Source organism: Hyla sarda, chromosome 7 (assembly GCF_029499605.1).
Source record: "Hyla sarda isolate aHylSar1 chromosome 7, aHylSar1.hap1, whole genome shotgun sequence".
NCBI classification, from domain to species: Eukaryota; Metazoa; Chordata; class Amphibia; order Anura; family Hylidae; genus Hyla; species Hyla sarda.
The window spans coordinates 197,904,043-197,917,611 of record NC_079195.1 but is presented as its reverse complement, the minus strand read 5'-3'; the positions used below and the strand labels follow the sequence as shown (position 1 = coordinate 197,917,611).

Here is a 13,569-nt window from a genome sequence, read left to right as displayed (position 1 = left end):
TTAGTGAAAAAAAATTTTTTTCATTTACACATCCGACTTTAACCCCTTCAGGACCAAGCCCATTTTGGCCTTAAGGACCAGAGCGTTTTTTGCACATCTGACCACTGTCACTTTAAACATTAATAACTCTGGAATGCTTTTAGTTATCATTCTGATTCCGAGATAGTTTTTTCGTGACATATTCTACTTTAACATGGTGGTAAATTTTTGTGGTAACTTGCATCCTTTCCTTGTGAAAAATCCTAAAATTTGATGAAAAATTTGAAAATTTTGCATTTTTCTAACTTTGAAGCTCTCTGCTTGTAAGGAAAATGTATATTACAAATAAAAAAAACAATATGTCTACTTTATGTCTGCATCATAAAAGTGACGAGTTTTTACTTTTGGAAGACACCAGAGGGCTTCAAAGTTCAGCAGCAATTTTCCAATTTTTCACAAAATTTTCAAACTCACTATTTTTCAGGGACCAGTTCAGGTTTGAAGTGGATTTGAAGGTCTTCATATTAGAAATACCCCACAAAAGACCCCATTATAAAAACTGCACCCCCCAAAGTATTCAAAATGACATTCAGTCATCATTTTAACCCGTTAGGTGTTTCACAGGAATAGAAGCAAAGTGAAGGAGAAAATTCACAATCTTCATTTTTTACACTCGCATGTTCTTGTAGACCCAATTTTTGAATTTTTACAAGGGGTAAAAGGAGAAAATGTATACTTATTTTTGTAGCCCGATTTCTCTCGAGTAAGCACATACCTCATATGTCTATGTAAAGTGTTCGGCGGGCGCAGTAGAGGGCTCAGAAGGGAAAGAGCGATAAGGGGATTTTGGAGAGTACGTTTTTCTGAAATGGTTTTTGGGGGGCATGTTGCATTTAGGAAGCCCCTATGGTGCCAGAACAGCAAAAAACCCTCACATGGCATACCATTTTGGAAACTAGACCCCTTGAGGAACATAACAAGGAATAAAGTGAGCCTTAATACCCCACAGGTGTTTCACGACTTTTGCATATGTAAAAAAAAATATTTTTTTTCACTAAAATGTGTGTTTCCCCCCAAATTTCACATTTTTCATTACATTCCGTGAGGGGTGTAGTTTCCGAAATGGGGTCACATGTGGGGTTTTGTTTTTTTTGCGTTTGTCAAAACTGCTGTAACAATCAGCCACCACTGTGCAAATCACCTCAAATGTACATGGTGCGCTCTCCCTTCTGGGCCTTGTTGTGCGCCCCCAGAACACTTTGCGCTCACATATGGGGTATTTCTGTAGTCGGGAGAAATTGCGTTACAAATTTTGGGGGGCTTTTTTCCCTTTTACCTCTTGTGAAAATGTAAAGTATAGGGCAACATCAGCATGTTAGTGTAAAAATTTTTATTTTTTTACACTAACATTCTGATGTAGACCCCAACTTTTCCTTTTCATGAAGGGTTAAAGAAGAAAAAGCCCCCCAAGCCTTGTAACGCAATTTCTCCCGAGTACAGCGATACCCCATATGTGGCCCTAAACTGTTGCCCTGAAATACGACAGGGCTCCAAAGTGAGAGCGCCATGTGCATTTGAGGCCTAAATTAGGGATTTGCATAGGGGTGGACATAGGGGTATTCTACGCCAGTGATTCCCAAACAGGGTGCCTCCAGCTGTTGCAAAACTCCCAGCATGCGTGGACAGTCAACGGCTGTCCGGCAATACTGGGAGTTGTTGTTTTTCAACAGCTGGAGGCTCTGCTTTGGAAACAGTGGTGTACCGGACGTTCTTATTGGGGGAGGGGGGCTGTGTAGGGGTATGTGTATATGTAGTGTTTTTAACTTTTTATTTTATTTTGTTTTAGTGTAGTGTAGTGTTTTTAGGGTACAGTCACATGGGCGGGGGATTACAGCGAGTTTCCCAGCGCAAAATTTGCTGCATCTCAAGATGCGAGAAACCCACTGTAAAAGCCTCGCCCATGTGAATGTACCCTGTACATTCACAGGGGGGGTGCACCAGCTGTTGCAAAACCACAACTCCCAGCATGCATGGTCTGTTATAGTTTTGCAACAGCTGGAGGCACACAGGTTAGGAAACACTGAGTTAGAAACAGACAATGTTTCCCAACCAGTGTGTCTCCAGTTGTTGCAAAACTACAACTCCCAGCATGCCCAGACAGCTGAAGGGCATGCTGGGAGTTGTAGTTCGGCAACATCTGAAGGGCCAGATGTTGCTGAACTAAAACTCCCAGCATGCCTGGACAGTCAGTGCATGCTGGGAGTTGTAGTTTTGCAACAGCTGGAAGAGCACAGATTGGAGACCATTATACAATGGTCTCCAAACTGGGGCCCTCCAGATGTTGCAAAACTACAACTCCCAGCATGCCCAGACAGCCAAAGGCTGTCTAGGCATGCTGGGAGTTGTAGTTTTCAGACTCCTAGAAGCAGCAGTGAAGATCTTCACTGCTGCTTCTGAGGACTACATACTTACCTGCCGGTCCCGTCGCTGCTCGTCCACGTGGCCCGGTCCTGCCGCTGCTCCTCGGTCCCGCCAGGTAAGGCCGCTGGTCCCCTGGTGTTCCCCCCCTATGCCGCAGGTCCCTGCGAGCCCCTGCAGCCATCGTCCCCCGTTCTGCCCGACTTCCAGGGGCGGGCAGTGCGGGGGATCTGAACTTTCACCCCAGATCACTGTGATTGGTCCACAGGGACCAATCACAGTGATCGCTGACCAGGACCATCAATGGATGGTCCTGGGGGGTGAAGCAGAAGTTGTCCCCTGCTGGAAACAGCGGGACTTCTGCCAGTTAACCAGTGCGATGCTGCGCATCGCCGGGTTAACTGAATGTCATTTATAAACGCCGGGATGCGCGAACGCACTGCACAACCCGGCGTTTATATATGCCATTCTGCGGGAAGGGGTTAAAGAAAAGTCGTCAAACACCTGTGGGGTGTTAAGGTTAACTGGACCCCTTGTTACATGCCTTGAGGGGTGTAGTTTCCAAAATAGTATACCATGTGGGGTTTATTTTATTTTTATTTTTGCTGTTCTGGCACCATAGGGGCTTCCTAAATGTGACATGCCCCTCAAAAACCATTTCAGAAAAACTCACTCTCCAAAATCCCATTGTTGCTCCTTCCCTTCTGAGCCTTCTACTGTGCTTGCCGAGCACTTCACATACACATATGAGGTATTAATTGGGTTACAAATTTTGGGGGGATTTTTCTCCTATTACCCCTTGTGGTGGATGACTATGTGAGCTTCCTCTCTATTCATACAGGGTAAAAGAGACCTCCATTCTGGTCAGATCCCTACCAATAAGCTAGCTATTACCGATCCTGTGGACAGATGATCATTTTAAATATTGGAGTTTCCCCTTTAATCCTCTCCTGTGCCTCATAGTGATCCTTAGATAATATTAGAGGAACACTTTCCAAACTCTGTAACACCCTCTCTGGAAAATATTGGTAAATCCTGGGTGGTGGAAAACCCTAAAGATTACCCATTTTTAGAATCTGTCTATGGTGTAAAATAAAGACAACCATACAATGTTCATGGACAACTTTGCATTTATTATCTGAGACCTAGTAAAGAAGATTGTTCAGCAAAGTCAATTGTCAACCTGTCTACATCTTATATAGAACTTATCCTTCTCCCATAACTAAGACTGGACACTCAAAAATAATTTATGTTGCTCGGCTTAAAAAATAGGTCCTAATGGTGGTGAAGCCGTATCATGACATATATACTGTACATTAATGACTATGGACCTACAACCTAATGTATGTGGGTGATGACCACTTATTGGATGTAGCAGAACATTACAGGCCCTTAAAAGGCTTTATTATTCCTGCCATTACAGCAGGTACAATATCTGGTTATTCCTGCACCAGGATTATTTGGATTCCCCCACAACCACCCTTGTTATAACCTTTCAGCAGAGTCTATGGGCACCACTGCCAACCTATACAGCACATAAAAGTCACATCACTCTGCTCCATCTACTAATAAAACAGCACTACAAGAACCAGCCATGAATGTCTCCATTTTTCTGGACACTAGGCTATCACCATGATGCCCACATTACAGTGTATATGGATGCACAGGTGGACCACTTGCAGCAGGTGCCACCTGATGTTGCTATGACAACACGTCACCTGGACAACGGCTGTTGTTGTTGTTGTTTACCCACAACTGTCAGTTGGACCGAGCGGACGGACGTCTATAGGATCCCAAAGATGGCGGCTACTGGAGGAAGAGGAGATGGCGAGAAGGAGAGAGGAAAGAAGATGAAGAGAGAAGAGGAGGACGAGGAGGAGGAGAAGAGAGGAGATGAGAGGAAGAAGAAAGAGGTGAGCGAGGAGCTGAAGAGAGGAAAGAAGAGGAAGAGAGAAGAGAGCGAGGAGGTGGAGAAGGAGAGAGGACCGAAGAGGAAGAGAGAAGAGGAGCGCGAGGAGGAGGAGAAGAGAGGAGATGAGAGGAAGAAGAAAGAGGTGAGCGAGGAGCTGAAGAGAGGAAAGAAGAGGAAGAGAGAAGAGAGCGAGGAGGTGGAGAAGAAGAGAGGAGCGAAGAGGAAGAGAGAAGAGGAGCACGAGGAGGAGGAGAAGAGAGAAGAGGAGAGGAAGAAGGAAGATGAGAGCAAGGAGGGGAAGAGAGGGAAGAAGAGGAAGAGAGAAGAGGAGATCGAAGAGGAGGAGAAGAGAGGGAAGAAGAGGAAGAGAGAGGAGGAGGAGAAGAGAGGAGAGGAGAGGAAGAAGGAAAAGGAGAGCGAGGAGGAGGAAAAGAAGAGGAGAGGAGAGGATGCCAGAGTATTGGAGGATGAGGAGCCAAGACCAGGCACCAGTCAGGCCCCCGGAACATCAAGCAAATACCCCAAATTTAACATCAAACACCTTACTGTCCATCAGGTATTGGGTAGGGGCAGCTTTGGAGTGGTAAGTTTATTTAAGTTTATTTTGATGTTCAATGGACAATCAATGTAATTTTATCTCATATGTATTTAATATGCAGCTGAATGTAGGCTATTGCTTTCTGTTATCAGCCCTTATGCTCATGAGGATAGCTGTACATAATGGGGTGAATAACAGACAGTCCAGTAAATAACCAGCCCCCATGATCACTCCTATATATCACATATCTGCAGCACTAGAGACCTCCAGTAATGTTTATATCCCTGTGTGTGACAGATATCGGGCCCTTATATAACGCTGCACTGTAATAAGTCCCCATATTAGATCTGGTCTGCTAGAGATGGGTATTAGACTGTATTAGAGAGTAATCCCTATCTAATTTTCCTTAACTAGTTAGTTACCTTAATAATGATTTTTCTATGTCTGGTAAAATTATTGCCAGAATATAGATGTCGGTGATTTTCCTCCCCATAATAAAGTTTTTGGGAGTAAAACTTTTTTTTACTTAGCACCAGCAAGGGCAAAGCTATAGGGAGTACAGAGGTAATTATACCGGGGCCCTGGTGCCTAACGGGACCCCAAAGCACATCTGCCCTATAAGTGACCAGTATTATAATTGGCAGATGGGGCCCAGAAGCTACAAGTTACACCTCTGAGCACCAGTATATTCAACCACTGCCCTGTGGGATTTTCTGTTGTTTTTCTCTTCATTTATGTATTTTATGATGTATTGTTTACGTATATTTAATAAAATGATGTCTTTTTTTGAGATTGTTGTTGGGAAGTCTTCTTTGTTTCTGTAGAATTTAATGTTTAATGGTATAGTTTGTAGGACATTTATTGACAGAAATTTTGAAAATACATTGGGGGAGATTTAGTAAAACCTGTCTGGTGGAAAAGTTGCTGAGTTGCCCATAGCAACCAATCAGATCGCTTCTTTCATTTTTGAAAAGGCCTGTAAAAAATGAAAGAAGTGATCTGATTGGTTGCTATGGGCAACTCAGCAACTTTTCGCCTGGACAGGTTTGATAAATCTCCCCATTGTTATTTATCTGCCTGATTTTCTCATATATATATATATATATATATATATATATATATATATATATGAAAATGGCGCAGCGCTCCAAAATTGTACAAATGTAGACAAAACTGTGAATTTATTCCTTCATGTCCAACAAAAGGATTTTTTTGTTGGACATGAAGGAATAAATTCACAGTTTTTTCTACATTTTTTGAGCGCTGCGCCATTTTCTTCTATTGCATGGACTGTGATCTGGTCGGGGGGCGCTGGCACTGTGCACTTTTGGTTCAGTAGTGCAGCATTGACTGAGTAAATATATATATACTTTTCTTTTTTTCTTTTTTCCTTAGGGGAGATTGATACAAACCTGTGCAGAGATAAGGTTGCCCAGTTGCCCATAGCAACCAATCAGATCGCTTTTTTAAATTTTTCAAAGGCCTTTTCAAAATGAAAGAAGTGATATGATTGGTTGCTATGGGCAACTACATTCTGCAGTTTTGTGTGAAATACTCTGAAATAGTTGTGTGAAAAGTTAGGATTTTTTTTTATTCCAGATTCTTTACTTGTAAGAAAGATATAGGATTATATATATAATTTATGCCACATACATTAGGTATTTATGTGCATCGATGTCTACTCTTTGTTGGCATCATTTGTTAAATGTTATTTTACTTTTTTAGGACGTTAACGGGGTTTAGAAATTTGGCAACAATTTTCTAAATATTATATTTTTAGAGACCAATTCAGTTCAGAAGTGGATCTGAGGGGCCTACGTGTTAGAACCCACTCATTATATGAACTGTACCCCTCAAAGTAATAAAAATGACTATTAGCCGTGAAGTCATGATACTCCGGCCCCTGTATCGCCAGTCATTACGCACACAGCGAGTTTGCTCTGTGCAGTGATGACAGCGGGGTGCCACAGCCGAGATCGCGGGGGTCCCCAGCGGCGGGACCCCCGCGATCAGACATCTTATCCCATATCCTTTGGATAGAGGATAATATGTTTAGGGTAGGAGTACCCCTTTAAGTACCAGGGCACCAAGATGTATATTTACCTCTAATGGGAGAGATTTATTAAAACCTGTGCAGAGGATAAGTTGACCAGTTGCCCATAGCAACCAATCAGATCGCTTCTTTATTTTTTTTGAAAATGAAAGCAGCGATCTGATTGGTTGCTATGGGCAACTGCTCCACTTTTCCTCTGCACAGGTCTTTATACATCTCCCCCAATGTTCTTAAGGGGTTATCATTCTGATAATACACTGTAACAAAAACCTCCTTATGTCCCTATCATCATGATAACACACTGTAAGAAACCTCCCCATGTAATCACCTTACTAGTGGGGTGACACACTGTAACAAACCTCCCCATGTAATCACCTTACTAGTGGGGTGACACACTGTAACAAACCTCCTCCTCATGTAATCTACTTACTACTGGGGTGACACACTGTAAAAAACCTCCTCCTCATGTAATATCCTTACTACTTGGGTGACACACTGTAACAAACCTCCTCCTCATGTAATCTTCTTACTACTGGGGTGACACATTTTAACAAGCCTCCTCCTCATGTAATCTCCTTACTACTTGGGTGACACACTGTAACAAACCTCCTCCTCATGTAATCTCTTTACTACTGGGGTGACACACTGTAACAAACCCCCTCCTTATGTAATCTCATTACTACTGGGGTGACACACTGTAAGAAACCTCCTCCTCGTGTAATCTCCTTACTACTGGGGTGACACACTGAAACAATCCCTCTCCTCATGTAATCTCCTTACTACTGGGGTGACACACTGTAACAAACATCCTCCTCATGTAATCTCTTTACTACTGGGGTGACACACTGTAACAAGCCATCTCCTCATGTAATCTCCTTACTACTGTGGTGACACACAGTAACAAACCTCCTCCTCATGTAACCTCCTTACTACTTGGGTGACACACTGTAACAAACCTTCTCCTTATGTAATCTCCTTACTACTGGGGTGACACACTGTAACAAACCTCCTCCTCATGTAATATCCTTACTACTGGGATGACACACTGTAACAAACCTCCTCATCATGTAATCTCCTTACTACTGGGGTGACACTGTAACAAACCTCCTCCCCATGTAATATCCTTACTACTGGGATGACACACTGTAACAAACCTCCTCATCATGTAATCTCCTTACTACTGGGGTGACACTGTAACAAACCTACTCCCCATGTAATCTCCTTACTACTGGGATGACACACTGTAACAAACCCCCTCCTTATGTAATCTCATTACTACTGGGGTGACACACTGTAACAAACCTCCTCCTCGTGTAATCTCCTTACTACTGGGGTGACACACTGAAACAATCCCTCTCCTCATGTAATCTCCTTACTACTGGGGTGACACACTGTAACAAACCTCCTCCTCATGTAATCTCTTTACTACTGGGGTGACACACTGTAACAAGCCATCTCCTCATGTAATCTCCTTACTACTGTGGTGACACACAGTAACAAACCTCCTCCTCATGTAACCTCCTTACTACTTGGGTGACACACTGTAACAAACCTTCTCCTCATGTAATCTCCTTACTACTGGGGTGACACACTGTAACAAACCTCCTCCTCATGTAATATCCTTACTACCGGGATGACACACTGTAACAAACCTCCTCCTCATGTAATCTCCTTACTACTGGGGTGACACACTGTAACAAATCTCCTTCCATGTAATTACCTTACTGGGCTGACATGTGACCCCTCCTCCGGCTCAGCCCCGCCTCCTCCACAGCATCACACAGGTCCTTCAACCACGATCTTTTCTCTCCTCCACAGCTAAGCTCCGCCCCCACACGTGATGATGACATCATCACAGGTCCTACACCTTCAGCATCTAGCAGTCCGGGCCAGGGGAGGAGACGGAGAGAGAGTAAGAACAGAGAGGTCGGGTCGGTTCTGCAGAACTAATGTAACAGGGACGGCGTTCCTCCTGTGGAAAAAACAAAGGAACGCCGTTCCTGCGCGTTCCTGCAGGACTTGAGCCCTATTTGTTTCACAGAAATTAAATCAAAGTGGAAGTGGAATTAAAAAAAAAGTCACTTAACGCTGTAGGGCGTACATTTATGCTAGGTTGGAGATTCCATAGATTTTCTCGTTGTAATGACTCTGTAAATTAACCTATATGGTATTGGAAATACATAATATTTCCCATAGTCTTCCATTTGCTCAATTGCTCCCTTTGCTTTCTTTCAGGTGGGCCTGGCATCAGTCCCCGGCCGAAACAACTACGTCGCCATCAAAGGTATCACCAAAACAGCGGACAATGCAGCAATCCTACAGAGAGAGCGACGGATACTCCTGCTGGCCCGAGACTGCCCGTTCCTGTGTCACCTGTATGCTGCACAGCAGTCTCAGGACCATGCCTTCTTCATCACCGAGTACCTGTCCGGCGGCAGCCTGGAGGCTTTACTCAGAGTGTACAGCAGTCTAAACATCGAAATAGTAAGATTCTTCACAGCAGAGATTGCATGTGGCCTCCATTTCCTTCACAGACAGAACATCGTCCACCGGTAAGTATAACTTCCTTGTCATGTTGTGAATAAGGAATAGGAAAGAGGCCTCCAATACCAGAGAAGATCCAGCACTCAGGTTTGGGTTAAAAATCTTCCAGCTTTATTTTGAATATATTGAAATGTCCAGTGGGCTACAGATTATATAAAAACCAACGCGATTCGCTGATGTCTTTTTCAAGGCTTAAAGGGGCACTGTCATGTAAAAAAAACTTTTTATATTTTGTAGTACTACTGATAAAATGACTTTTATTAAAAATACATTTATTTAAAAACATATAAATTTTACTAAAAAATAAAAAATTTACATAGCCGCCACTAGAGGTCATCTATCTTTATGCAGACAGACTACTCTGTATTTTGCAGCATACTAAATACTATAAAGCATGTTGGTATCCAGTATAGGAGATCACTGCTGCACCACTGCAGCCTTCAGCTGTTCTGAAACTACAACTCCCATGATCGAATTTGTAGTTTTGCAACAGCTGAAGGCACCACTGCTCTAACACAGTGCTTTACAAACACTAAAGCTCCAGCTGTTGTAAAACAACGACTCCCAGCATGCTTGAACAGCCAAAGCTTTTTCTGACTCCTGAATGACAAAGAGGCTGACCATGCATTCATGAGTATGTGAAAGCTGAATGACGCATATAGTGACAGCTATGTTGATTAGCATCCAGCTTTACTAGGAACAGATAGAACATATGTGCATAAAAACTACTGTGCTTTTATCATTGAAATCCTTGCACTAATTTATAAAGATCTATTTTTATATTTACACATTTAATATTGTATATACTCCCCATAATGTCTTAGGAATACTGCAGGCAAACTCCAATAATCTTCCTCTCTGTGTAACATGTACAGCATGAAACCAGAGAGGAAAGGGTTACAGGAGGGCAGTGATTTGCAGACTGCCAGGCTGCTCCCAGACTCAGAGCAGATGACTTATCCACAGTGAGAGAGAGAGACGCCCCTTCCCCAAGGCAAGAAGACAAAGGAAGAGAGCAAGATATGAATGCTACTTGTTAGGGATATATAGGTCCTAGACCCATAACATTTATATATGTTTATTATCAGGATTAGGTACTAAGTAACATTTTTTATTTTTTTGGCACAATGACAGACTTGCATTGTGGGGGCGGGGCGGGACATCACATGGGGGCGGAGTTGGGACATTACAATACTCCGGCCCCATAGTCGTGACCCAGCAGACTCGGAGGCTGCAGTGCTACATGCAGCTCCCACAGGTGCATGCGAAATGGGACCCCCGCAGCGGTGGGACCTCCGCGATCAGACATCTTATCCCCTATTCTTTGGATATGGGATAAGATGTCTTAGGGCCGGAGTACTAGTTTAAGACCATTGGGAATTCTAGTATCCATTTTTAATATCCACAAGACCTCCCTTGGACATCCCATTAACCGGTTACATCTAAGTGGTGAGCTGTAAAAAATCATTTTTCCTTCTTTATTGTAAATAATCCACCCAACTTTCCATCAGTGAATTTTGAATAATTTTACTATTGTTTTTTATTTATCAATCTTTTTTCTTCTTTAATTGCAGAGATATCAAGCCAGATAACATCATGCTGGATCGAGATGGACACATCTGCATCATAGACCTCGGACTTGCCCAAGATGGCGTCACCTCCTCCAACAAGATCCAAGGAGTGACGGGCACATTACTTTACATGGCCCCAGAGGTGCTCCAGAGGAAGAGTTACCATGCAGCGGTTGACTGGTGGAGCCTGGGGATTGTTGTATCCCGGATGTCAGCAGGACGTTCCCCATTCTACTTTGGCTGCAACAGAGAAATGGCTCGCGATTCCATCACCAGAGAGAAGCCTAATATTCCATCTTGGCTCCCTGCTGACCTGAAACATCTGATCCAACAACTGCTGCACAAGAATCCTGAGAAGCGGCTGGGTGTGAACAGGAACATCAGAGACCATCCATTCTTCACCACCATCAACTGGGAGGAACTGGAGCAGAAGAGAGCACAGCCGCCATTTACACCATCCGAGGCAGCTCTGAAGAAGGGAGACCTGCGGTGGTCAGAGGTAGAGACAGCTCTTCACCCCTTGGAAGGATTCTCCTTCATAGCTCCAAGCTGGGAATGGTAAGATCAGCCCACGGCCCAGAGCTCTGTACCATCTGAGTGCTGCACCCAGGAGCGGCCTGTGCTTGTAACACCTCAGCACAGACCTGGTAAGTATCACACATCATCACACATACATTAGGATCACACACATACAGGTAGATAGAAATATACACACAGGTACATATATAGATAGTATAGACACATACACACAGACACACACACAACAGATAGTGGTAGATATCGGCTCTGATCCTGGGACTTGTTCCGATCGCCATATTTGGGGTCAGGAAGGAATTTTTCCCCTTTGAGGACAATTGGCTTATTCCTCAAGGTTTTTTTGCCTTCCTTGGGATCATCTCAGCCATAAATAGGTCAAGTATGATAAATCTTTAATTTATTACTAAATATTCCCACAAATAAAATAATATAAAAATAAATTATAAAAAAAAGGTATAGCATATAAAGTATTTATAACATATAGTTTTCCATATTAGATAGGTCAGGTACTGGCTTTTGATCCTGGGACTTGTTCCGATCGCCATATTTGGGGTCAGGAAGAAATTTTCCCCCCTTACATAAGGATAATTGGCTCTTTCCTCAAGGGGGTTTTCGTCTTCCTTTGGATCAACACAGTATATAAAAATGCTTTACCTATACATTTATATTTCACACATAGCAAAATAGAACATAACACACATTTCTATGCCTCGCAGTATCCCCAGTATACCCTTCCTATAAATAAAAAGTCCTTTTTTCCTTTTACATCATTGTGTCTGTGTCTTTATTTTCATTGGATGGTCATGTATTGTTTTAATAAACCTCTTTGAGAAGACACCCCCCCCCCCCCCCAAAAAAAAAAAAAAATGTATTTAACCCCTTAACGACCAAGGACGTATATTTACATCCTTGGCCGGCTCCCGCGATATAACGTAGTGACCCCGCGTCATATCGGGTCGGTCCCGGCATGTATCTGATGCCGGGAACCGGGGCTAATAGCGCGCGGCAGCGATCGCTATTAAACCTGCCCGGCTGCTCAGCGGGGCTAATCTGGACCACCGCAGTGATAATGCGGTGTCCCGATCAGCTGGGACAAGAGCGGAGGTCCTCTTACCTGCCTCCGGCGTGTCCCCTCTGCGATTGATTGCTCCAAGACTGAGATTCAGGCTTGAGCAATCGACCACCGATAACCCTGATCACTGCAAAGCTATGGCTTTGCAGGGATCAGGGTAAAAGATCAGTGTGTGCAGTGTTATAGGTCCCTATGGGAGTTATAACACTGCAAAAAAAAAGTGTAAAAAAAAAAGTTAATAAATGTGATTTAACCCTTTCCTTAATAAAAGTTCAAATCACCCCCCTTTTCCCATAAAAAAAAACACCATGTAAATAAAAATAAATATAAACATAGGTGGTAGAAAAAATGAATAAAAAACGATCAAAAAGTCTGATCAATACAAAAATGATACCGCTAAAAACTTCAGATCATGGCGCAAAAAATGAGCCCCCATACCGCCCCATACGCAGAAAAATAAAAAAGGTATAGGGGTCAGAAGATGACAATTTTAAACATATAAATTTTTTTGCATGTAGTTATGATTTTTTCCAGAAGTACGACAAAATCAAACCTATATAAGTAGGGTATCATTTTAATCATATGGACCTACAGAATAAAGATAAGGTGTCATTTTTACCGAAAAATATACTGCGTAGAAACGGAAGCCCCCAAAATTACAAAATGGTGTTTTTCTTTAATTTTGTCGCACAATGATTATTTTTTTCCGTTTCGCCGTAGATTTTTGGGTAAAATGACTGATGTCACTGCAAAGTAGAATTGGTGGCGCAAAAAATAAGCCATAATATGGATTTCTAGGTGCAAAATTGAAAGGGTTATGATTTTAAAAGTTGAGGAAAAAATGAAAGTGCAAAAACGGAAAAACCAGTGGTCCTTAAGGGGTTAAAAGTGGGCTTCTATGTGGGTGGTCTTTTTAAAAACTTGTGTAGAAGTAAAAATAAAAAA

The 13,569-nt window shown here is 42.8% G+C and overlaps 1 protein-coding gene across 2 annotated transcripts; it reads left to right on the top strand.

Moving 5' to 3' along the window:
- The first annotated feature begins 4,132 nt into the window (after positions 1–4,132).
- Positions 4,133–12,311, top strand: LOC130282990 (protein kinase C delta type-like). 2 transcript variants are annotated; one of them, XM_056532073.1, is made up of 3 exons: positions 4,133–4,865; positions 9,136–9,452; positions 11,019–12,311. In XM_056532073.1, exons 1-3 carry the CDS (start codon positions 4,197–4,199, stop codon positions 11,575–11,577), a joined length of 1,545 nt encoding a protein of 514 aa, XP_056388048.1. In that variant the 5' UTR covers positions 4,133–4,196; the 3' UTR covers positions 11,578–12,311. The 2 variants fall into 2 exon arrangements, with proteins under 2 accessions (XP_056388048.1, XP_056388047.1); XM_056532072.1 differs by having other exon boundaries at positions 4,134–4,892.
- Positions 12,312–13,569: the final 1,258 nt, after the last annotated feature.

Excerpts from the sequence above, each read along its gene's own strand:
- LOC130282990 (XM_056532072.1), top strand. The coding sequence starts at position 4,197 with ATGGCGGCTACTGGAGGAAGAGGAGATGGCGAGAAGGAGAGAGGAAAG. Across the intron at positions 4,893-9,135 it reads GTAGGGGCAGCTTTGGAGTG|GTGGGCCTGGCATCAGTCCC; the intron begins GTAAGTTTATTT and ends GCTTTCTTTCAG. Across the intron at positions 9,453-11,018 it reads AGACAGAACATCGTCCACCG|AGATATCAAGCCAGATAACA; the intron begins GTAAGTATAACT and ends CTTTAATTGCAG.